Source organism: Panthera pardus, unplaced genomic scaffold (genome assembly GCF_024362965.1).
Source record: "Panthera pardus isolate Hobbes unplaced genomic scaffold, ASM2436296v1 HiC_scaffold_15, whole genome shotgun sequence".
In the NCBI taxonomy this organism is placed as follows: domain Eukaryota; kingdom Metazoa; phylum Chordata; class Mammalia; order Carnivora; family Felidae; genus Panthera; species Panthera pardus.
Genome location: NW_026526710.1, coordinates 23,941,130 through 23,964,442, shown reverse-complemented (window position 1 = coordinate 23,964,442; position 23,313 = coordinate 23,941,130). Strand labels below are relative to the sequence as shown.

General features: G+C 39.3%; 1 protein-coding gene across 1 annotated transcript in view; it reads left to right on the top strand.

Moving 5' to 3' along the window:
* MAPK1 (mitogen-activated protein kinase 1) overlaps positions 1-23,313 on the top strand; it is a 106,740-nt gene that overhangs the window by 61,987 nt on the left and 21,440 nt on the right. Inside the window, exons 2-6 of the mRNA XM_019437396.2 lie at positions 2,943-3,125; positions 4,814-5,003; positions 15,892-16,008; positions 22,230-22,344; positions 22,649-22,780. Of these exons, the coding sequence (XP_019292941.1) occupies positions 2,943-3,125; positions 4,814-5,003; positions 15,892-16,008; positions 22,230-22,344; positions 22,649-22,780 (737 nt within the window). The remainder of the gene's footprint in view (positions 1-2,942; positions 3,126-4,813; positions 5,004-15,891; positions 16,009-22,229; positions 22,345-22,648; positions 22,781-23,313) is intronic.

The following is a 23,313-nucleotide window of genomic DNA, read 5'->3' as shown; positions in this document are numbered from 1 at the left end:
CTCCTACAGCATAGTTTTGTGCTGGAGTCATACAAATGCATTAGTAATTCTCAGAATAAGTAGACTGACAAATACCATTATAGGAGCACAAACTTGAGAATAAACCCATTTAACTATTTTAGATTTGTAGCATTTACTTGAAGAAACAAAAAGCAATGTCTTATTGCCTGCTAGTGTTACTTCATTGCTTCAGTCAGCGGACCAGATTCATTCATTTATTTATTTATTTATTTATTTATTTATTTATTATGTTTTTAATTTATTTTGTGAGAGAGAGCATGTGTGAGCAGGGGAGGGACAAAGAGAGAGTGAGACAGAAACCCAAGCAGGCTCTGTGCTGTCAGCTCAAAGCTCAACATAAGACACCAGCTCACAGATCGTGAGATCATGACCTGAGCCAAAACTGAGAGTCAGACACTTAACTGACTGAGCCATCTAGGTGCCCCCAGATATTGATATTTATTAAAATGAAAAGCTCTTATATAAAAGATTAAATAGATTATTGATCACAAGATAGTAACACTCAAGATTAAAAATCATCATAAAATTGAAAGCATAATTATTACTGCTTCTACTTGGAATTCTATTTAGAGTCAGACCTTGAGGTCAGCTTGGAAAGAACTGAAAGCCCTGTGTAGCAGCTGTGGAACTCTTTTTTTTTTTTTCTTTTTTTTTTTTTTTTTAAGTTTATTTATTTTTTAGTAATCTCTACACCTAACGTAGGGCTTGAACTAATGACCCCGAGATCAAGAGTCACACACTCTTCCGACTGAGCTAGCCAGACTCCCCTGGAACTCTTTTGAAAAATACTTTATAGGTTTTGTTATAAGATTACCCAAATATTTTGGTTAAATTTCTTTAAAAAAAAAAAAAAGACAGAAAAAGAAAAAAAGCAAGCCACTGTGGAAAACAGTATGGAGGTTCCTCAAAAAATGAAAAATAGAATTACCATGTGATCCAGTAATTCCACTACTGGGTATTTAACCAAAGAATATGAAAACACTAATTTGAAAAAATACATGCACCCCTATGTTTATTGCAGCATTATTTACAATAGCCAACGTATGGAAGCAACCCAAGTGTCCATCAATAGTAGATGAATGGATGAAGATGTGGAATGGAATTCCACAATGGAATATTACTCAAGTAGCCATAAAAAAGAATGAAATCTTGCCATTTGCAACAACATGGATGGATCTAGAGGGTATGCCACTAAGTGAAATAAGCCAGAGAAGACAAATACCATGATTTCATTCATAGGTGGAATTTAAGAAACAAAACAAATGAACAAAGAAAGAAGAGACCAGCAAAAAAATAGAGCTCTTCCCCCCCACCCCCAGACTCTGTTTAAACATAGAGAAAAAACTGGTGGTACCAGAGGGGAGGTGGATGGGGCGATGGGTGAAGGGGCACTTACTATGATGGGCACACAGTAGTAATATATAGAATTGTTGAACTAGTCTATTGTACACCTGAAACTAATATAACTATGCTAATTTTACTGGAATTTTTTTTTTAAAGGAAAGCCTAGGATGAGGCCCAGGAACTAGCGTTTTTAACAAGAATGTAAGGTGTTCCTGATGCAGGGATCTGGGAACCACAATTTGAGCAGCGCTTTAGTTGAGCTATCAGGCTCAACTATTGATGGCAACCTATCAGTGCAGCATTGTACCCAGGTAGAGAAATACAAAGAGAACTGACCTGAGAAAGGATGTAAGCCTAAGATACTTTGGAAAAAGTGGGCCTAGGGAGATTAATCTTTTGCATAAATGAGTTATCCTCTGTATATAAATTATGGGGATCTAACCTGGACAATATATATAAAAACACTGTTGTCCTCCACTTTTAAAGGTATTGTGGGGGCGCCTGGGTGGCTCAGTCGGTTGAGTGTCTGACTTTGGCTCGGGTCTGATCTCACCGTTTGTGAGTTTGAGCCCTGAGTCAGGCTCTGTGCTGACAGCTCAGAGCCTGGAGCCTGCTTCAGACTCTGTGTCTCCCCCTCTCTGACCCTTCCCCACTCTCACTCTGTGTGTGTGTGTGTGTGTGTGTGTGTGTGTGTGTGTGTGTGTGTGTGTCTCAAAAATAAATAAACGTTAAAAAAATTTTTTTTTAAAAAGGTATTGTGAAGACAAAATGTAGTTAAGTATATGAAGAGCTTTGAAGGGCAAAGGTTGTTTTGTAATTAAGATGTTATAATAAATTTTAAAATTATGTAGTATTGTTAATACTATATTTAAAATGTGATTTCCCCCCTCAATGGCTTTTGTGTTTTATGGTTAAATACCATTTTAATACACATAGAATCATCATTTTTCTTCAATAAGAATAATTTGCTTATCATTTATATGAAGGTCAGTCCTGAAACTGTATAAGCCTACACAAATTGATTACTTGAAACAGTTCCCTTAAAAAAAAGAAAGAACGGTCCTGTCATTTTGCAAGTAAGACAAGTAGATGCAAGCAATCAAGGCATCCTCTTGGGTCCATTTCTGTTTGGGATAAAGATGTGTTTGATGGTCATTTGGATGTTTCTGCTGAGTCAGAGGAATGTGATGCAACAATAGGAAGTTGTTTTGGAGGACAAATGATTACTCTCACCAGAATGCAATTGCTGTTAAAATCAGAGGGAAGATGTTTTGTGTGTGCATGTGTGGCATAAACCCATGTGCCTGGGCTTATGACTGTGGGCATCTACACATTTGCCAGGGCTGGGCCCTCTAATAAGTTTGAGATCGAATATGTGCTATATTGTGCCAGCTGCATCCTTCCTAACTTGAGTCTTTTTTTTGTGGATAATATACATAACAACTTCATATGTATGAAATAAGTATTTACCCTGTGTGCTAATATTTAATATTTACCAATTTTCATTCTTTCTGCCAAGATATTTTGAGAACTATTTTAAATGCCATCTCTCCCCCCATTTTTTTTTTTTTTTTTAGCTCTGCTTATGATAATGTCAACAAAGTTCGAGTAGCTATCAAGAAAATCAGTCCTTTTGAGCACCAGACCTACTGCCAGAGAACCCTGAGGGAGATAAAAATCTTACTGCGCTTCAGACATGAGAACATCATTGGAATCAATGATATTATTAGAGCGCCAACCATCGAGCAAATGAAAGATGTGTATCCTTTTCAGGCAACTGACTCCACTGATTAGTCACCTTGTTGAGTAAAGTTAACTTGAAATGCCTGGACTTGTCAGAGTAAAGGAAAAGTATATATAAAGCACATTAAAGGGGAAATTATAATCTGCTTGCTATTTAATATAAAATTTGTGTAATTTTTATCTTTGATTCATTTTATCAGTTGTAACTATTTTTAGAGTCTTTTGGCAAATCAAATATTTTTTCTGTTTCAGCAAAAACTTTGTTTAAGTGCAGTTATGGAGAATCTTAACACCATTTTAGTCATTTTTTTTTTTTTCCATTCAAGGTATGGTTTGTTATGGTAACAAGAAATGAACAGTAGACTAAGAAAGTGGGTGCCCTGGATATCACCTCAAATCTAGACTGTTCTGATCTTAGATAATGTCATTCACCTCCAAGTCTGTTTTCTCATCTTTAGAATTAAGGTACCTAGCCTTCATGATCTTTAAAGCTGACTCAGCTCTGAATTTATGTTATTAATTATGACCAACATTTAGAAATCTGGACTAAACAGGTCCAGAGGATGATACTGCCTGGGTAAAGACTGTATTTGAAAAATAGAAGTGTTAAGTATACCGAAGAGGGTCTGCCAAAAAAGAGTTACTGTTCAGGCTAGTATAGCATTCCTGCCAGTTTTTCCAATTTGCATTGTGCACACACCCCCACCCCCACCCCACCTCACCTCTACCTTTTCATTTTTAAACTGTTCTATTATCAAGTTGTGGTGCTATTTTAAGTGAAATGCCTCCTGCTGCTACCACCTGTTGTCCTGCTTTAAGGGCTTTGCTTGGAAAATCAAGTCTCTTTCAAGATGACAAGTTTTCAAATCCTGTTTTCTTTGAATCCCATGAATCTGTAGGGGACATACAATAATATGTACAGTACTTACACAAATGAATATGAGAAATGCAACAACACTGCTAATGAAATAATAATATGGTGAAGTTAAAAGCCAAAGCGTTCTATAATTTCTGTAAGAAAGATGTCAGCCATAGATAACATTCTAGATGGCTTGGATACATGGATAGTCAAGAAAGCAAAAGGAGCAAAACCAGCATGAGCTCCTTAGCATGACTTCCCAATACTCTCTTGTGTTTAGGATCTTAATGTTAATTGAAGAGTCAGGCACACAGAGGACTGAATTTAGTAGCAGTGTGTTCTAGGTCTGTATTTCCAAAGATTTTATGGTTGATTCTTAAGGAGAAGGAGGGGGGACAAGAAGGTAAAAGAACATTATAAAGAGTATTACAGATCATTGCTGGGCCAAAGAGAGGAGGGAGTGTATGATGCCTGCTGGCCACCTTCCTCTCCTAACCCTTTCCAGTAATCCTTGGAGAGGGTTTGTTGATGGTAGACACCTTGCAGTACTAGGAGACTGATACATCTCGATTGGCCAGTATTTCCATAACAGACTGTCTCAGCTCAGTCTAGGCCCATTGTTGGGCACATCAGGCAGATATTAATGCCTGTTGTGTCACAGGACCTAAGAAAGAGTTAACTACTTTAGATTCCATCCATAGAGGTATACCAAGTTTTCATCAGATTCTCCTATCCCTTGTAAGGCCTCATGATATAATGACCATTTGGGGAGAGGGTTCATTTTGTTTTCAGTGTTTTGCTACATGTAACCAGATATTGGTGTGTTACCTTAACCTGTCTAAACAGATATATCGTACAGGACCTCATGGAAACAGATCTCTACAAGCTCTTGAAGACACAACACCTCAGCAACGACCATATCTGCTATTTTCTTTACCAGATCCTCAGAGGGTTAAAATATATCCATTCAGCTAATGTACTGCACCGTGACCTCAAACCTTCCAACCTGCTGCTCAACACCACCTGTGATCTCAAGGTCAGCTAGGTTATTTACTCTTCGGGTGATATATGTTGGAAAAACTCTTTCACCGGGGCATATTTATGTTGTCATTCGTACTTAAAATCATACCAGAAATTAAATGAAAACATTTTTATAGCTTAAAAGCAAAAAAAATAATGCAAATAAAGAGTGCTGGTCCTCTTCTTCATTCCATTGTTCCACTGTTCCAGTGTTCCAGAGGTAACCACTATAACACATTGGTGTGTTTTCTTCCAAAGTTTTTGCTATGCTCTTACATGTATGTGTATGTTTATGCTTACATATATAAAAGCAGGATCATGTGCATTATGTGTAAGTTTAAAAATCATCCATTTCATTGGTAATCTTTTTATTCGGTAAGTTATATACAAAGAATGCTCAGAAAGGGATGTCTGGGTGGCTCAGTCGTTAAGCATCTGACTTCAACTCAGGTCATGCTCTCATGTTTCACAAGTTTGAGTCCCTCATTGGATGAGCTCAAGCCTTGCTTCTGGTGAACATGAGCCCTGCTTTGGGTAAAACATTAGCCCCACTTCGGGTGAGCCCCACCTCCCTCCCTTCCTCCCCTCCCTTGGATGAGCTCAAGCCTTGCTTCTGGTGAACATGAGCCCTGCTTTGGGTAAAACATTAGCCCCACTTCGGGTGAGCCCCACCTCCCTCCCTTCCTCCCCCTCTCTCTCTTTCTCTCTATCCCTCACTCACTTGCATCTTCTCTCAAAACAAAACAAAACAGAAACAACAGAAAAAACCCCACACTCAAAAAACAGCACCAAACTTAACCTTAATAACTTTAATACCTAAATAAGGTATTCCCAACAAATAGGGAAGCCCTAGATCCTTACAGTCCTCAGAATTCTCTTAAAAATGGGCAACATTTGTGTACATATATTTCTATTTTAATAGTAGAACTAATAAATAAGGAGGGAAATCTACAGATGCATTAGATATGATAAAAAGGCATGTGAATTCAAGAAGACCTAGATAAATGGAAGGATATGCCATGTTTATGGATTGATTGCAAGACTTAATCTTGTTTAGATGGCAGTGCTTCCCAAATTGGTCTACATAGGGTGACTGTGTCAAAGCTCCAGGTGGCTTTTTTGCAGAAATGGGCAGGCTGGTCCTGAAATGTGTATAGAAGTTTGAGAGACCCAAAATAGCCAAAATAATCTTAATGAAAGAGCAAAGTTGGAGAGGTCACATTTCTTGCTTTCAAAACTTACTACAAAGCTTTTGTATTCAAGACCCTGTGATATTTGGCATAAGAATGGGCATTATAGATCAATGGAATAAGATTGAGAGTTAATAAATAAACCCATATGTTTGTGATGGTTTTTGGTGAGAGTGCCAAGATCATTTTTTTCAAAAAAACGGTACTGGGACAATTGGATATATACTCCTACCATGTACAAAAACTAACACAAAACAGATCAAAGACCTAAATTTAAGAGCTAAACTGGAATAGGCTTGGAAAACATAGGAGTGAGTTTTCACAGTCTTGCATTAGGCAAATCCTATTAGACATGACACCAAAAGCAAAGGCAACAAAAGGGGGAAAATTAGATTTCACCTAGATTAGGAACCTGTTTTACAAAGTAAACCATCAGGAGGGGCACCTGGATGCCTCAGTCGGTTAAACATCCGACTTTGACTCAGGTCAAGGTGTCACAGTTCTTGAGTTTGAGCCCTGTGTTGGGCTCTGTGCTGACAGCTCAAATCCCGGAGCGTGCTTTGGATTCTATGTCTCCCTCTCTGCCCCTTCCCACCTCTCAAAAATAAATAAACATTAAATAAATAAATAATAAAATTTTATTTAAAAAAAAATTTTTTTTTACATTTATTTATTTTTGAGAAACAGAGTGAAACAAAGCATGAGTGGGGGAGGGGCAGAGAGAGAAGGAGACACAGAATCCGAAGCAGGCTCCAGGCTCTGAGCAAGCGGTCAGCACAGAGCCTGATGCAGGGCTCAAACCCGCAAACTGAGATCATGACCTGAGCTGAAGTCGGACGCTCAACCACCTGAGCCACCTAGGCACCCCAGTAAATAATATAATTTTTAAAAAGTAAACCACTAAGAAAATGAAAAGACAACCCACAAAATGAGAGAAAATATTTGTAAATCATGTGTCTGATAAGACACTTTTATCTATAATATATGAAAAGCTCTTACAACTCAACAATAAAAGATAAATAGCCCAGTTTAATATAGGGCAAAGGATTTGAATAGACATTTCTCTAAAGAAGTTGTACATATGGCCAATAAGTACATGAAAAGATGCTTGGAATCCTGAGTCAGTAGGGAAATGCAAGTCAAAACCACAATGAGATAACCATTTATGCACACTAGGATGGCTGTAATCAAAAAGTCAGATGGTAAGTGTTGGTGAGGATTCCACTTGTAGGTGTATACCTAAGTAAAATGAAAATGTGTCCACCCAAAAAGCATACAAATATTTAAAGTGGCATAATAGTCCAAAAGTGGAAATAATTTGAATGTCCATATGATGATGAATAAATAAAATGTGATAGATTCAGGGGGACCTGGGTGACTTGGCTGGTCAAACCTCCAGCCCTTGATTTTGGTTCAGGTCATGTCCCTGTTTGTGAGATTGAGCCCCAAGTCAGGCTTCACACTGACAGCCTGGGGCCTACTTAGGATTCTCTCTCCCCTGCTCTCTCTTTCTCTCTCAAAAAAAGTTTTTAAAAAATGTGGTAGATCCATACAATGGAATAAAAAGGAATAGAGTGCTGATACATGCTACAATGTGGATGAATCTTGGAAAATTGTTATGTAAATGAAAGAAGCCAGTCATAAAAGGCCACATACTGTTTGGTTCTATTTATGTGAAGTGTCTAGAATAGACAAATATACAGCAACAGGAAGTGGATTAGTGGTTGCCTAGGGCTGGTGGGATTGGGGAGGAATAGGCAGACTAATGTGTACAAGATTTCTTCTTGTGGTTACAGAAATGTTCTAAAATTGATTGGTGGTAACAGTTGTGTAACCCTGTGATTTTAACACCAAAAGCTTTTTTTTTTTTTAATTTTTTTTTTTTTAACGTTTATTTATTTTTGAGACAGAGACAGAGCATGAACAGGGGAGGGGCAGAGAGAGAGGGAGACACAGAATCTGAAACAGACTCCAGGCTCTGAGTGGTCAGCACAGAGCCCGACGCGGGGCTCGAACTCACGGGCCGCAAGATCACGACCTGAGCCGAAGTCGGACGCTTAACCGACCAAGCCACCCAGGCGCCCCAAAAACTATTGAATTGTATGCCTTAAGTTATGGGTGAATCATATGGTATGTGAATTATATCTCAATAAAGCTGTTTAAAAAGTGCATTTAGATGTAGAGCAATGATCATTTCTTGTACTTCAGTTTAATAGACATTCCTGTGAGAAGCCCTTAAGGTGTAACTAGCAAGGGAGAGGGGGGAATGTCTGTTTTTGCAATCTCAGACCTGATAGGTGAGAAGTCTGATAAACAATAGATGATTGTAATAATATCTGCTGTAACTGAGATACTGAAAAGAATAGTATACAGATACAAAGGAGAGAGGTGGGTTCTGTCTGGGGCTTTGAGAGGTATCTGGAAGAAGGTGGCATCCATGCTGGCCTTCCAAAGATGAGCAGGCTTTCAGTAAGGTAGTGGCTATCTTCAGTATAGGGTATCGTAGAAAGTCATTGGATGCTAGCTGGTGATATTGGTTGGAAGTAGATCATGGAGAACCTTCTGGAACTGTCTGAAAAAGGGCAGTGGATTCTGTTACTAGGTGGTCAGATAGCTTATTTGCTATCATTGAGTGTTTAAAACAGGGTGCCCAACATTCTGTGAGATGTGGTAGAGGGTAGCTTCCTACATTAGATACAGTTGGGTTAGACTCTGTCATCTCTTGGGATCCTACAGTTAGATTAATATACTTCTTACATGGGGTGTAACCAGATCCTTTCCATGGATCTATGTATGTAACTAAAAGCCAGGTGGGCACAAAAGGAATGAAACTGCTTGTAGGAATGGCCACACTTCGTTGGCTCTTAGTGATTTTCTTGAAAAATAGTATTTTTATGTCTCTTCCTACTTTTCTTTTTTTCTTTCTATTTCTTACCATCACAACTCTGTTATGACAGATTATTTTTGTTTTGGGAGAAACATTCTCCAGTATTTTCAGTATATAATATTTCTGGGGAAAAAAGTTAAGACAGAAACAAACAGAATCAGACTACTTTGTTGTCTATTCATTGTTTGTGGGCTTGTCTTTACCTAGGGCCATTTTATTCTCTGCTCACCAAAATTTACACCCACATTAATATATCTGTGTTGTTGACCATCTGCACAACCCAAGTATTGTTTTCAAAACCCAGTGTAACACAGAGACTCAGAAATACAATAGGATAATTAAGGTATTTACAGCAGTACAGTTCACCCACATTTTGAAATGTTCATATGGGGTTTGATTCATTCACATAGGTATAAATATTCAGGAGAGAATCTCATTTGTAAAGATGAGTACGATATGTCCTCCGTTTTGTCCTGTTGAACATGTCCAAAGGGCAGGGTAGGGCACAGTGGCAGTTCAGGTGCATACATGAGGGTTGAAAGAGCACAAGTGGGGAAGAGGGTCTTTTCTGCTTGAGTTCTGAAATCACTGTATATCCATCACATCCTCAGTACCTTCCAGTAATCATGTTGCCTATACCACAAGCTCCTGTGCTTAGAAAGTTTGTAACCTGTGATCTTTTTTTAAAAATTTTTTTTTAAATTTTTTTAATGTTTTATTTATTTTTGAGACAGAGAGAGACAGAACGAGAGCAGGGGAGGGGCAGAGAGAGAGGGAGACACAGAATCCGAAGCAGGCTCCAGTCTCCAAGCTGCCAGCACAGAGCCGGACGCAGGGCTCAAACCCACGGACTGTGAGATCATGACCTGAGCCGAAGCTGGACGCTTAACCGACTGAGCCACCCAGGCGCCCCTGTAACCTGTGATCTTACTCATCTCTTGTTATTTAGGGTTTTCTGAAATTTCAAGTGGACAGTTATATATGTCATTTCTTCCTTTTTCCATTGGCTTCTCTGTTACTAAAGTATTCTCTACTCTTGAGCCCTCAGGATATCAGCTATTATCAATGTCTTAGACCTTTAACTTTTGACTCCTACCAGTCAAGGGCAACAGCAGTTAAGACTTCTTTTTCTGCTTCCATAAACATACTTTACACTTGTTATCTAAAACCTTGAGACAAGAAGATGTTGACCTCTTAGAACCCTTCTGGAAGCCTCTCTTATAGACTCCCTCTTTATTTCTCAGGGCCACAGAAACACAAGGGTCATAGATCCTGTTTGGAGATTCTGCTAACATATTTCTAATGGAATTTCCAGGGGTATGAGGTCTCTAGCAGTCTCTGTCCTTGATGTTTGCTAGACTGAGCCCACAGAAATCCTAGTTAAGAGTCCCAGGATCACAGTGTTTGTGGTTCTGGGTATGCTTCGGAAAGAGGACTCTGGAACATATGAAATGAAATCTATCCTTGGGGCTTCCTTTGCTTAATGAAAATCTCTGTTTAAACAGCCCAAAAAGTAGCCAGGTAGTAGGAGTGCTATAGGTCATTTTGTTTCTTGTACCATATCCTACTGGTCTATATCTTCCTTTGTATGGAATTACAAAAAAAATTTTTTAATAGCCTTGGTAATTTTTTGGTTAATGCCATGTAAATTTGGCTAGTCTTCAGTGTTGTGGCATTAACTTTTTTTTTTTTTTTTAATCGTATGAACATTTCATAGATGACCGTGAATGTAGTTGTGGCATCTTTTAGAGCTCTAAACCCCACATCTCTCTCTTTATTTTTTAAATTGTAACCAGTAATTTTTTGAGAGCCTGCTGGTTCTATGCCCTGTGCTAGGTGTGGGGGATGCAAATAATACAACAAAATTACCCTTAACACCAACTCACTAATCTGAAAATTTGTAACTAAAGTAAAGGGATTAAACATTTTTCCTGTCTTTCCACTGGGATTTGTGCACCCAGGGTACACAGTTCCAGTTGAGAATGCCAGATAATAAATGCAGAAGAAATAATAAAATCAGAAAAGTCCCCATTTTGCAACTTGCAATGAAATAATTGGTTTGTGCAATATAACCCATGGCTTATATGCTCACCTTGCTCAGACTCTGAACACCCTGGGCAGACTGCTGCTGCCTCCCCGCATGAACACCCTCTTCACCTCACACACAGACCATGTCCTGATCTGGGGCTCCCTTTTAACTCTTCCTGGATCCTACCTACCCCACTGGGCTGCTAAGGTTCTCCCAACACCACAGAGACCCTTAATGTCACATGACCCCCCACCAAAAAAAAAAAAGTTTAGGACTGGATTTCCTCGAGGAAGATGAGGAAGAACAACTGCACCTTTAGTTTTAATTCTAAGAAAATAAATGTATTGCATATTGCAGCATTCAGCATGATAGGCTTATTTTGTCTTTCCTAGTAAAGGAATGCTTGTAATTCCAGTTTTTAATTATCCCTCTTTTAGGGGTGGGGAGAGAATATGAGTGGGGAGGGGAAAAGGGAGAGAGAGAATCTTAAGCAGGCTTGATGCCCAGCATGGAGCCCAACACAGGGCTGTATCTCAGAACCATGCATGACCTGAGCCAAAATCAAGAATCAGTCACTTAATTGAGCCACCCAGGCAACCCTTCCCTTCCTTAATATTGCCACTTTGAATGGTGTAATTTTACTAACATTAATTATTTAACATAAGATTTAACGCTGGTAACTGAACCTTGATTTTTTTATTAAAAATTTTTAATGTTTGTTTATTTTTGAGAGAGAGGGCAGGGGAGGGGCAGAGAGATGGAGACAGAGAATCGGAAGCAGGCTTTGTGCTGACAGTGGAGAACCCGATGCAGGGCTCAAACCCATGAACAGTAAGATCATTGTGACCTGAGCTGAAGTTGGATGCTTAGCCAACAGAGTCACCTGGGCACCCCTTGATTTTTATTTTTTAAGAGATTATCAGTAATTCAGATATTGTTAAAAAAAAAAAAAAAAAAAAGTCACTCCTAGAGTATCTGTCAATCCATCCCAGTTGTGCTTCCTATAAACATTTAAGGCATTTATTGATCAAATGTCGAGAGTCCTCCATTAACAATTAAGTCAACAAGTAAGTTAAGTGTTGCCTTTCTCTAGGGACTTAATTCTGTTTTAGCTGGAGAGATGGGCGTATGCAAAGCTAACTATCATAGACTTTATGATGTATTTTAATATACCTCTAACAGTATTAGAGGAGTTCAGAAGAGTGAGCAGTCAGCTCTTGGGCGGGTTTGGTGTTGATTTTTGGGAAACTTCTCAGAAGAGCTTTCAAGCTGAGGGTTTAGGGTAAAGGAATGGCATGGATAGGGCACTCAGGAGTGGTCATTGCATAGTCAGGTCATAGAAGCAGGTGTAGTCTGGAGTCTATAGGAGCAGGTGTGGGCAGGAGAATATGGTGAGAGAGATGAGATCAGGAAGGTAGTTTGGTGGCAGCATATGAATGGTCTTAAAAGTCACACTTAAAGAATTTGGGTTTCGTTCAATAGACAGAAGGGATTGGTTCAAGATTTTTGAGCCAGAAAGGTGACTTATATTTTAGAAACAACATTTAGGCAGGAATTTAGAGGATGAATTAGCTTACAGGTGGGTAAAGTCTAGTTTCCCTAATTTCCAGACAAATTAAACTGAATCTCAACTAAGGCCATGGCAGTCAAGATGTAGAAGCAGCCAATTCGAGAGCCACTTTATGAGGTTTCAGGTTCAGTTGCCATTTCACATTTGCCCAGCTAGATTCTTTACAGTGTTGCTCTGGCTTTCCCCAGGTCTTTCCATGGTTAGCATCTCTTTGGTGTCCCAGTATCGCTTCAACAGGGCCTCCTTAAAGGGTGCCTATCCCATCACAAGCACTGTGTCCACTACCACTCTGTTAGCTGTTTTTGCTTTGTAACAAATAACCTAGAGAAAGTGGTCTAAAACAATAATCATGTGTTAGCTTCTAGTTTCTGTGGGTCAGGAATTTAGCCAAGGGGTAGCAGTGATGGCTGCTTTCTGCTTTCATATATGGACCTCAGCTAGAAGACACAAAGGTAAGGGCTGGAATCCTCTTGCATACCTGGCAATTGATACTGGCTGTCACCTGGATCACCCACATGTAGCCCACATGTCCTAGGTTTCTTCCTGAGGTGGCCAGAGGGTTCCAAATTCCCCAGTAGAAAGAGCGCCAGATGGAAACCATGTTGCATTTTATGATATAGCCTCAGAAGTCACATAGTATCACTTTTCTTGGTTCAGGCTGTTAGAAAGGTTTGCCCAGATTCAAGAGGAGGGAAGATGGACCCTACCCTCTTGATACAAGTTCAAAGACCTTATAAGAAGAACATGGAGGATGGGTTTTAGTGGTATGGTCCTCTTTAGAAAATAAATCTGCCTTATCTATGAATTTTTTATATTCTGGCTTTTTGAATCTATTTGGGACTTATTTTTTGATTCAACTAGCCAGTGAAAAGCCATGTATCAAGTCTGAACCCATCTAATCTGTGTGACACCAGTCATAGGAGGCGGTGAAGGATCTGTGGCCATGGTCTGGAGCCTATGCTGGTTTTGTTCTGCTGACAAGATGCATATACTCTGCACAATTCAAAATGTGGCTTTTAGGTGTCCCATCTATACAGCAGAAAGCAGACTGGTGAGCTTTGGTTGAATTTAAATCAGATGAAGTGTTAGCCTTGAAAAAAAGAGAAACTATGGGTCATAGATAGGTTCAAAAATTCAAGCCACAGAATTGAAATGGGTTGGTGGTGGGTAACATGGCAAGTGATGGCTCTAAATGGCTTAGAGGACTCGCCTCTGGATGTAAGAAGAAATCAGTCATTAGTTGCTTCTCTGAGTTGGAAATCATGCCACAAATAGGACCATGTTGCTAGTGAGAACCTCCTGTGCATGGTTACTGGGAAGCCCTCCTGCAGTTCATGTCACTGGAATTGGTAGAAAATGCTGGAAAGAAACAAACCGGTTGCCAGGTACATTGAAAGCCTAAGAACAGCCAGGCCAAAGTTACAATTTCCTGTGATCCCACATACAAGCTTATGGCCATACCTCATCCAGATTCTCTGACAGGCCCATAACTATTAGGAGTGTAATGGCATTGATTGACAAGCAAGCCATCTTTGAAAGGTAAGGTTGGTACTTACGGTGAAAGTCACCTCAACTGAAGTTAATGAGTGTACAATGGCCAGAGTTGGCTGTCAGCAATGGAGTAGGACCCAGGATTTCCTCACTATGCAACTCTGAGAGTACACCTAGAAAATGGCCTATGGAAGAGCAAATAGAGAAGCAATTACGATAGTTGTTCCTTTTGAAGATACATGTTGATGGAGATTATGCAGCACAGATACCTAACTCTTATCAGAGATACCATGTGGTGATACCAGTGTCCAAAGCTAGAGGAAGGCATCTGTGAAGTAGATGGAAGCTTTCTGAACCTTTCCTAATTATTGAAACACTAAACTATGGGATATTTGAGCAGAGATTGTTGTCCATCCATTTAAGTCCTATGAGTATCTCAAGCATGTCCTTTCCTCCTCATTTCCATTTTTATGGCCTGAGCTCAGGCCCTTATAATTTCTTAGCCAAATTAAAGCAGTAAGCCTCCAAAGCAATCTGTTTTCCAGGCTGCCTTGTACTGTACTCTGGCCTGTCTTTATTAATATGTCTCTTTCTCAGGTTAGTTCCCCAGATGTCAAGGAATTAAAATATCCTGCAATTATATGGGTCTAAGTATAGTTGGCCCTTGAACAACACAGGGATTAGGGGCACCGATTTGCACCCCCCCCAACACACACACACACACACATAGTCAAAAATCTGCATATAACTATTGACTCCTCCAAAATTTAATAGCCTTCTGTTGACCAGAAGGAAGCTTTAACTGATTACATCAACAGTCAATTAAACATATACTTTGTGTTATATGTATTATATACTGTATTCCTGTAATAATACCTAACTTAATTTTTTCGATATTTCTAGGCTATGTGGTTTCATCTATGAGTTTTTTCAAATTGCTGCACATCTGCAAAAAGTTTTCCAATATATTTATTGAAAAAAATTCCATGTATGTGAACAGACTTGCACAGTTCAAACCCATGCTGTTCAAGGGTCAACTGTATTCTATAGTTATATAGTAGAATACTATACTATCTGTATAGTACTTTACAGATATTTTATATGTTGGAGTTTGGAGTAGCACTAAAGTATTGGATGACCAGATGATGAAGGTACTTTTGTGAGTCAGGAGAAATTAGAAGCTGGATATTTACCTAAAAAAAGATTCATCTTTTGTATATGAGACATCTTTTAAGGCTTTGGGAGTGGATTTGAATACATGGAAGGGAAAGAAGTGGAAAAAATCTTTGGAAGGATCTGCATTTGTGGAACAGGTAGAAGAATAGCAGGAAGTGAAATCTAAGAAACAAGACAAATGTGAGTCAAGGTGATCTGACAGTGTGATGATCCTGGAAATGCCAGCAGGAGATGGCCAGAGAAAGGACCCTGGACAGTTTCTGGTAACTTCAGAACAGTTTTTGTCAAGTGACATAAGCAAGATTACTGTAGGATCAGCAGATAATGAAAGGTGAGGACAGATTCCTGTAACCTGTTCCTCATCTCCAACTTTGGATAGTCATCACTGCCTCTCAGGTTGTTGTAAGGATTAAATAAGAATGAATATATAGAATTCCCAACAAAGTATCTGCCACATAGGAGTGGCAGCAACTACTTACCATCATCATTATTGCTGTTGTCTGATCTTTTGATATTAATTTCATTAGAATCTCTAAGGCGTCCCATTTTTTTCTCTCTTAGATCTGTGACTTTGGTTTGGCCCGCGTTGCAGATCCAGACCATGATCACACAGGGTTCCTGACGGAGTACGTAGCCACACGTTGGTACCGGGCTCCAGAAATTATGTTGAATTCCAAGGTAAGGATCAGGTTTGCATAGAAAGAAAACCAGGAAGCAAAAGAATTTTGGAAGCCTGTGTCTACTTAGGTTGAGGCTTGGCCTGTCTGGCCCAGAATGAAGGTGCTGTCTTAATCTCTAGGTCAGCATTGAACTTCTGGGCCCTGGATTTTGACCTCTCTACCTCAGCTGAAGTAGTGCTGATGTGTTAGAGAGTTGGAAGGTGTGTGTGCCTGTCTGGTCACTGTTAACAATAAATGATCTTTGTCCTAGCCTTTGGTCAGCTCTCCTGAAGTCCTCCCTATGGCAGCTTTTACAGTTGCTCCTGCCACTGCTGAGTACAGGCTAGGCTGGCTATGTTAGAGGTTCTCCTATAGTATGTAGTTTTCCGAAGGTGGACCAGTGCTGTCCTGTACAGGTCAGATTTGTCTAACGAAGAATGTCTCTTCAGCAAAATTATACCATAGTTTGAAGAAAGGTGTGGAAAGAATAGGAACTACTATGGATTCTTAAAAAAGTAAGAAAAAGTGAAGTATATCTTTGTTAGGTTTATAAACCAGGTGGCAAGCATTGAAGGCTGCTGTGGAGATTGAGATTCAGTATTTTTAATATATCATTTGCAAATAATATATGAATGAAGTATCAGATTTGAGAAAGTAAGTGGGCCCAACATACTTCTACATCCAATACTTCAAATTAGGAGATTTTGAACTTAATTCCTCCATTGGTTTGCAAACTGCCCCAGTACAAGGTGGGCAAGGAGAAACTGAAGAGGCAGAGCACTCCAAATTGGTCATGGCAGTTTTAAGAAGTAAAGGAACTTATTACAAGTCTTGTCTTGGGCAGCTAGCTGCAAGGTGAATAGATCTCCGCACTCACCTACCAAAACTTAAAAGTTTATGTCCAGGCCTTAACTGGCTGTGTCACATATGCTGCCCAGATGGTCCGAACAATAGCTATTCTCTCCCAGCTACATCCTTGAAAATGGCGCCACTGTGGTAACAGTGGGCAGAGCATGTATCCCAAGGATAGGGGAGGGAGCGAGGAGCCTCCTGTTGTCCAGGTTTCAGCTCAAGGGTCAGCTGTTAGTCACATTGTCTTGATGACCTCCTTCAGCACCGTCTACCGTTAATGTAATGTTAAGATACATGAAAAAAAGCAATAAAAGTAGACATTGGGCCTTGTGTTTCAGCTCTAGGAACCAGAAATCCACCCAGGAAGCTTAAAGGGAATTAATTAAATTAGCCCATGGGGTTTACTGTCTTCCTCCATCGTTTATAAATAGAAGGGCTTGAGATGAACACTAAGTTGCTTTGTGAGGAAATGGAATTTGTTTAAAGCAGTTAGTTATTCTTGATATACATTTGTTCAGTTAAGTTATAAAAGTAAAATTGCATTAAAATAAATTCCATTATAAAGAAAGATTTAGTGTAACAGATGTTTCAGAGAAGAAAATGTCGTGTTGATTCTTATAATTCTGTATTACACATAATCCCAAATAGTAGGTTTTTTCTTTGGACTGGCCATGTGACAGCCATTCCAAACCAGAAGCATTTGCATGCACATGTGCAGTGCCTGCTGGTTGTAAGGGAGAGCTGTTGGTGTACTTTTTATTCTGGTGCCTTCATGGTCTTGCAGCCTCCATTCCAACTTGAGATGACTCTACTGTCTTCACCCTCCAGAGGGAAATAACCAAACAATGTGGCCTCTGTTCCACAAGGTGCCCAGCATGCACTTCCTGCTTGTAGAGTTAACTATAATCAAAACTGAGTGTGAATTATTTTTTATTTATAGCACCTCTAGACTGAGAATGTTACTTCTAGTGCTGTATTCATTTTTTTATTATTATTAATTTAGAACAATTTTCAAACCCTTACAAGAATTGAGAGTACAGTGAACACCCATATACCCCTTCCCTAGGTTCACCAGCTATTAACATCTTACTACTCCCTTGCTAGCTTTTGTCTCTGCCTGCCTCCCTCCCTTCTTCTCTGTTTCCTTTGTCAACTTTTTGGCACTTCACAACATAAACTACTTTACTACTAGACCCTGTGGGACATACTGATACTCATTAAAGGGGGAGAGTGTTCTTTCCCCACAGTCATAGTACCCCTAGCACACTGAGACAACCAGCATTAATTCAGTGATATCCCAGTTATCCCACCCAAAAGTTCTTTACAGCTGTTTTTGTCTTATTTTCACTCTGTGATCTAGTCAAGTTTTGTGCGTTGTGCTCACTCTAGAACATTCCTCCCACCCTTTCTGTCTTCTTCATGAACTTCAATGCTTTGCAGAGTACAGACTGGTTCCTTATGATTCAGTTTAGGTCACACTTTTCTGGCGAGAACCCCGCAGGTTCTTGGAGCTCATGTTTCCCAGCAGGCTTACCAGGGTGGTGTTTCCCTTGGTGACTCCTGGTCTCTATCACTTATCATATTGGGGGTGGCAAAATGGTAATTTTCCAAATGTATTGTTCCTTCTACACTAATTTGCTGCCATTTTTCTTTGAAGAGCTTTCTCTTTTTTTCTTTCTCTTCCTATGTCTCCCACCTTTGTTTTTAAAACATTATTATAGGGGCACCTGGGTGGGTGGCTCAGTCAAGCGTCTGACTCTTGATTTCAGCTCAGGTCATGATCTCGCAGTTTTGTGAGTTTGGAGCCTACTTGAGATTCTCCCTCTTTCTCTCACAGTCACTCAGTCTCTCTCAAAATAAACTTTTAAAAAAGCCATTATTATGGATTCATGAAATATGTGCTGTCCATTATCACCTTTTTATTTTTATACTTCTATCGTCTCCATTTTGACAGGCTAGAGTGCTCTGTGTGTGTGTGTGTGTGTGTGTAACATTTTATTTTCATAGTTTCCCACTTGCAAGAAAAGTATAAGGCAGTAGTTCTCAAACATTCAAGCCCCAAGACCCCTTCACTTTCTTAAAAAGTGTCAAAGATCCTAAGCAAGATTTGTCTATGTGGAGTCTCTCCATCAGTATGTGCTATATAGAAATTAACACTAAGACTTTTAAAAAGTATTAATTTCTAAATAATAATAAACCTACTGCTTGTTAACATAAGTTTTATTTATAAAAAGTGTGTTTACTTTCCACCACAAAAACATTTTAGTTAGAAGAGGGGCGTTCTTTTCATTTTTGCAAATTTCATGTGGCCTAATAGACCATTGCTGGAATCTCACCTGGTTCTGCACTCTATCTGTCCAGTAGGTTGATTTGGTTTAAGTCCAAGAAGAAGAGGCTTCACACAGATATGTAGTTGGGAAAGGGGGTATGTATGTTAGTCTTTTCAGCTGCTGTGGCTGTTCCTTTTTGATACTACACTGAAACTCAACAAAATGAAAAGTTAATTGTGGAATCTAAAACCATGCCACCGAACTTTTTGTACTGTCTTACTAAAATCCATTGGTCTACCTTACACTCACTGATGCATGCTTTGGAATCAAGCATTTGGAAAATACTAGTTCACTGGGTTATCCAGATCTTCCAGATGTCCTATTTCGTGAATGGTATCCTCTCATGTCATGTAGCATCTGGAAAAATTTTTTGTACACTTGTGAGAGAATGAATGAAAAGGAAAACACCTTAGAAGTACAAAATAACGTCACTCTTCAGATCCTTAGAGGGAAGCCACATGGAACCCAGGCCACTTGCGAGAACTGGATAAACTTCTGTAATACTTCAGATCCACCTCAGATTCAGACTCACCAGTTCTTTACCCTTTGTCCCATTTGTTTTCTCATTCTCTCTCTATACATGTGTGTTTTTTCCCCTCTGAGTCATTTGAGAGTAAGTTGTAGATGTGCACCTTTACCCCTAAGCATTTCAGTGTGTATTTCCTTAGAACAGCAATTCTCATGTTCCTGAGGACATTTGGCAGTGTTTGGAGACATTTTCGGTTGTCACAACTGGGAGAAGAATGCTACCTACTGTCCATCAACTAGTTAGAGGTGAGAGATGCTGTTAAACATCCTGCAGTGTGCAGGACAGCCCTCACAGCAAAGGCTTATCCAGCCTAAAGTGTCAGTAGTGCCAAGGTTGAGAAACCCTGCCATAGAAGGATGTTCCCTAATATGACCATAGTATAATGATCAAAAGTGAGAAATTTTTTTTTTTAATGGGAAATTTAACACTGGTCCAATATCTACTGCACTGTATATATTCAAATTTTGGATATTGTCTCAATAATCACCTTTATAGCTTTTCTCCCCCTACTGTAGGCTCACACATTGCATTGTTTCTCTAGTCTCTTTTATTTTTTAATGTTTTTTTGTTGTTGTTGTGTGTGGTGTTTGTTTTTTTTTAGAGAGAGAGAGAGAGAGAGAGCGCGCGCACATGCACAAGCAGAGGAGGGGGAGAGGGAGGGAGAGAGAGAATCTCACACAGGCTCCACACTTAGTGCAGAGCCTGACACAGGCTCCCATGACCCTGGATGCTCAACCAACTGAGCCACTCAAGCACCCCTCTCTAGTTTCTTTTAATCTATAATAGTTCCTCAGCCTTTTTTGAAGCCTTTTGAAGGGTACAGGTTGGTTGACTGTTTTGTAGATGCACCCCAATTTTGTGTCATGTATTCCGGGCACGAATACCTCAGAAAACAGTGTTTTGTTCTCAGTGTATCGTATCAGGAGGCATATCTGGTTTATGTCTGTATTGGTGAAGTTCATGTTGATCTTTTGGTTAAATGGTATCCTCTCGTTCTCCACCATATAATGGTGATAATTGTGGCTAATTATGACAATTATTATTAGGTCAATAGGAATTTGTGGGGAATACTGTAAGTTGTGTAAGTTCTCTTCATCATACTTGTAACCACTAGTTTTTACCATCCATTGATGATTTTGTAGCTCTATCATTCTTCCTTTGTTTTAGTTCTTTCCATTTATTAATTCATGTTTATATTATTCAGTGGCTATTCCATAGTTGCCATTCTGTATTTGATGTTTAAATTGTCCCAGATTTTCTAATGGGAGTCACTTTGACATGGTCCCACTAATGTTGAGCATTTCCTTGCTTTGTTTTTTGGCACTAGATGCTCCAGGCTTACCTCCTAGTACTTTCTCTGTCCCAGACTTGGAGTAGCCATTTCTCCAGGGAGCCCTGGTTCCTTTTAGTTGCTTATTTTTTGTAAGTTTTTAAGTGTTCCTCTTCATTTAGTTTTGGCCCAAAGCAAAAGTTATTTTGGATTACAAGAATTTTGGGAATAATGACCTTGAAATTCAACCCCATTTTATCATAGCTGTAGATCTGACCATTGTTTGATTTTCGGAAAGTTTTTTTCTCTATTCATTTACCACTATACCAAGCTATCTTTTTTGCACTGTTGTATGATTTAGACATAATTATTCCAAGTCTTTTTACAGAGTTCCTTTAAAAGAAAATTTATACCTGGGGCACCTGGGTGGCTCAGTTGGTTAAGGGTTCAACTCTTGGTTTTGGCTCAGGTCATGATTTCATGGTTTGTGACATCGAGCCCTACATCGAGCTCTGTGCTGGCAGTGCAGAGCCTGCTTGGGATTCTCTCTCTCTGCCCCTCCTCTGCTCGCTCTCCCTCTCCCTCTCCCTCCCTCTCCCTCCCTCTCTCTCCCTCTCTCTCCCTCTCTCTCCCTCTCTCTCTCAAAATGAATAAACTTAAAAAAAATTATACCTGAAAATTGAATAGAAAAATAAAACAAGAAATACGGATTGGTAAAATATGATGGAACCAGCACATACTCCACCCACCCACCCCCCAACAGAGGTCAAGGGTTTTCAGCCTGACTTTTTTGAAAATGATTTTGTAGCAGTCACTTGAAAATGTATAAAAATATTCTGGAGGTGTAGCAGTGACTCTTCTTTTGAGTTGGTTTCCAGGTTTTCAAAATGAATAAATGGGCCATAGATGTCCTAAAGCAAGGGATGTTACTGCTTTTTCCTTTTTCCAGCTTTAACTTACAAGGATTGTTCCTCTCAAATTATTTGAAAAAAGGAATGAAATATACTTTGGAAATTCTCACCTAATAATAAGTTAATCAACTTTGAAGAGAGTAATAAAATCAAGTAATCTTGGTTGTTCAACAGCTTATAAGAAAGCTAGATTACTGTTTGTATCTGCATGCTCTCTTTTATTTCTGAATTATAGAACCAAAGGAGAAGGTAAAATTCCCATGAGCCATGTACCTGTGCTGTTGGAGGATCTCACTTGTCATGTAACATTACATATCCTTCTTAGTCTTTTCTCTCTTCCCACTGCAGGGCTATACCAAGTCCATTGATATTTGGTCTGTAGGCTGCATTCTGGCAGAGATGCTGTCCAACAGGCCCATCTTCCCGGGGAAGCATTATCTCGACCAGCTGAACCACATTCTGGGTAAGATTACTGAACATTTTAGGGGCTAGATTTACTGTGTTCACCTGCCCTCGTTTACATCAGAGGCACATCAGGAAACGAAGAATAGTTTTGACAACTCTTTAATCCAAGATAGATATGAGTTTTAAATCTTGCTTGACTTCAAATGTTAAGGATCCTTATAAAAACTTGTAAAATAGAATGGTAAGCATGGGGGGACGTGGTGAGGAAACAATTAGTAGGATCTATTCTGCCCCATACCTAATAGTGTGTGATCAGCCTCTGTGGGTCTTGATAATTAACAGCTAATTATTTTATCTGTTAGGTATTCTTGGATCCCCATCACAGGAAGACCTGAATTGTATAATAAATTTAAAAGCTAGAAACTACTTGCTTTCTCTTCCACACAAAAATAAGGTGCCATGGAACAGGCTGTTCCCAAATGCTGATTCCAAAGGTAAATATTATTTTATTGATTATTTTTCTTAGACTTCACTTTTTGTTTATTTCTTTGTTTTATTGGTTAAATTGTTAGGTCACTAGCCTGAAAAGTTAGCCTGTGGCAATTGGATAATGCCTTATTTAGTGCTCATTCTGTTGCTTTTTTCCTTTTATTTTCAAGCAGTGGCGGTAGGGTAAGGGAGTGTGGGAATGACCGTCTAGTTTTCCACCTTTTCATTTCTTTGCTTTTTTATTTTTTATTTATTTTTTTAATGCTTATTTATTTTTGAGAAAGAGAAAAAGCACAAGTGGGGGAGGGGCAGAGAGCAAAGGGACAGAGGATCCAAAGTAGATTCGGTGCTGACAGCAGAGAGCCCGATGTGAAGCTCCAGCTAACAAACTGCAAGATCCTGACCTAAAGTGGACGTCGGCTGCTTAACAGACTGAGCCACCCAGGTGCCCCTTACTTTATTTATTATTTTTTAAATATAAAAAAAATTTTTTTTAATGTTTTTTTTATTTCTTGAGAGACAGAGTGTGAGTGGGGGA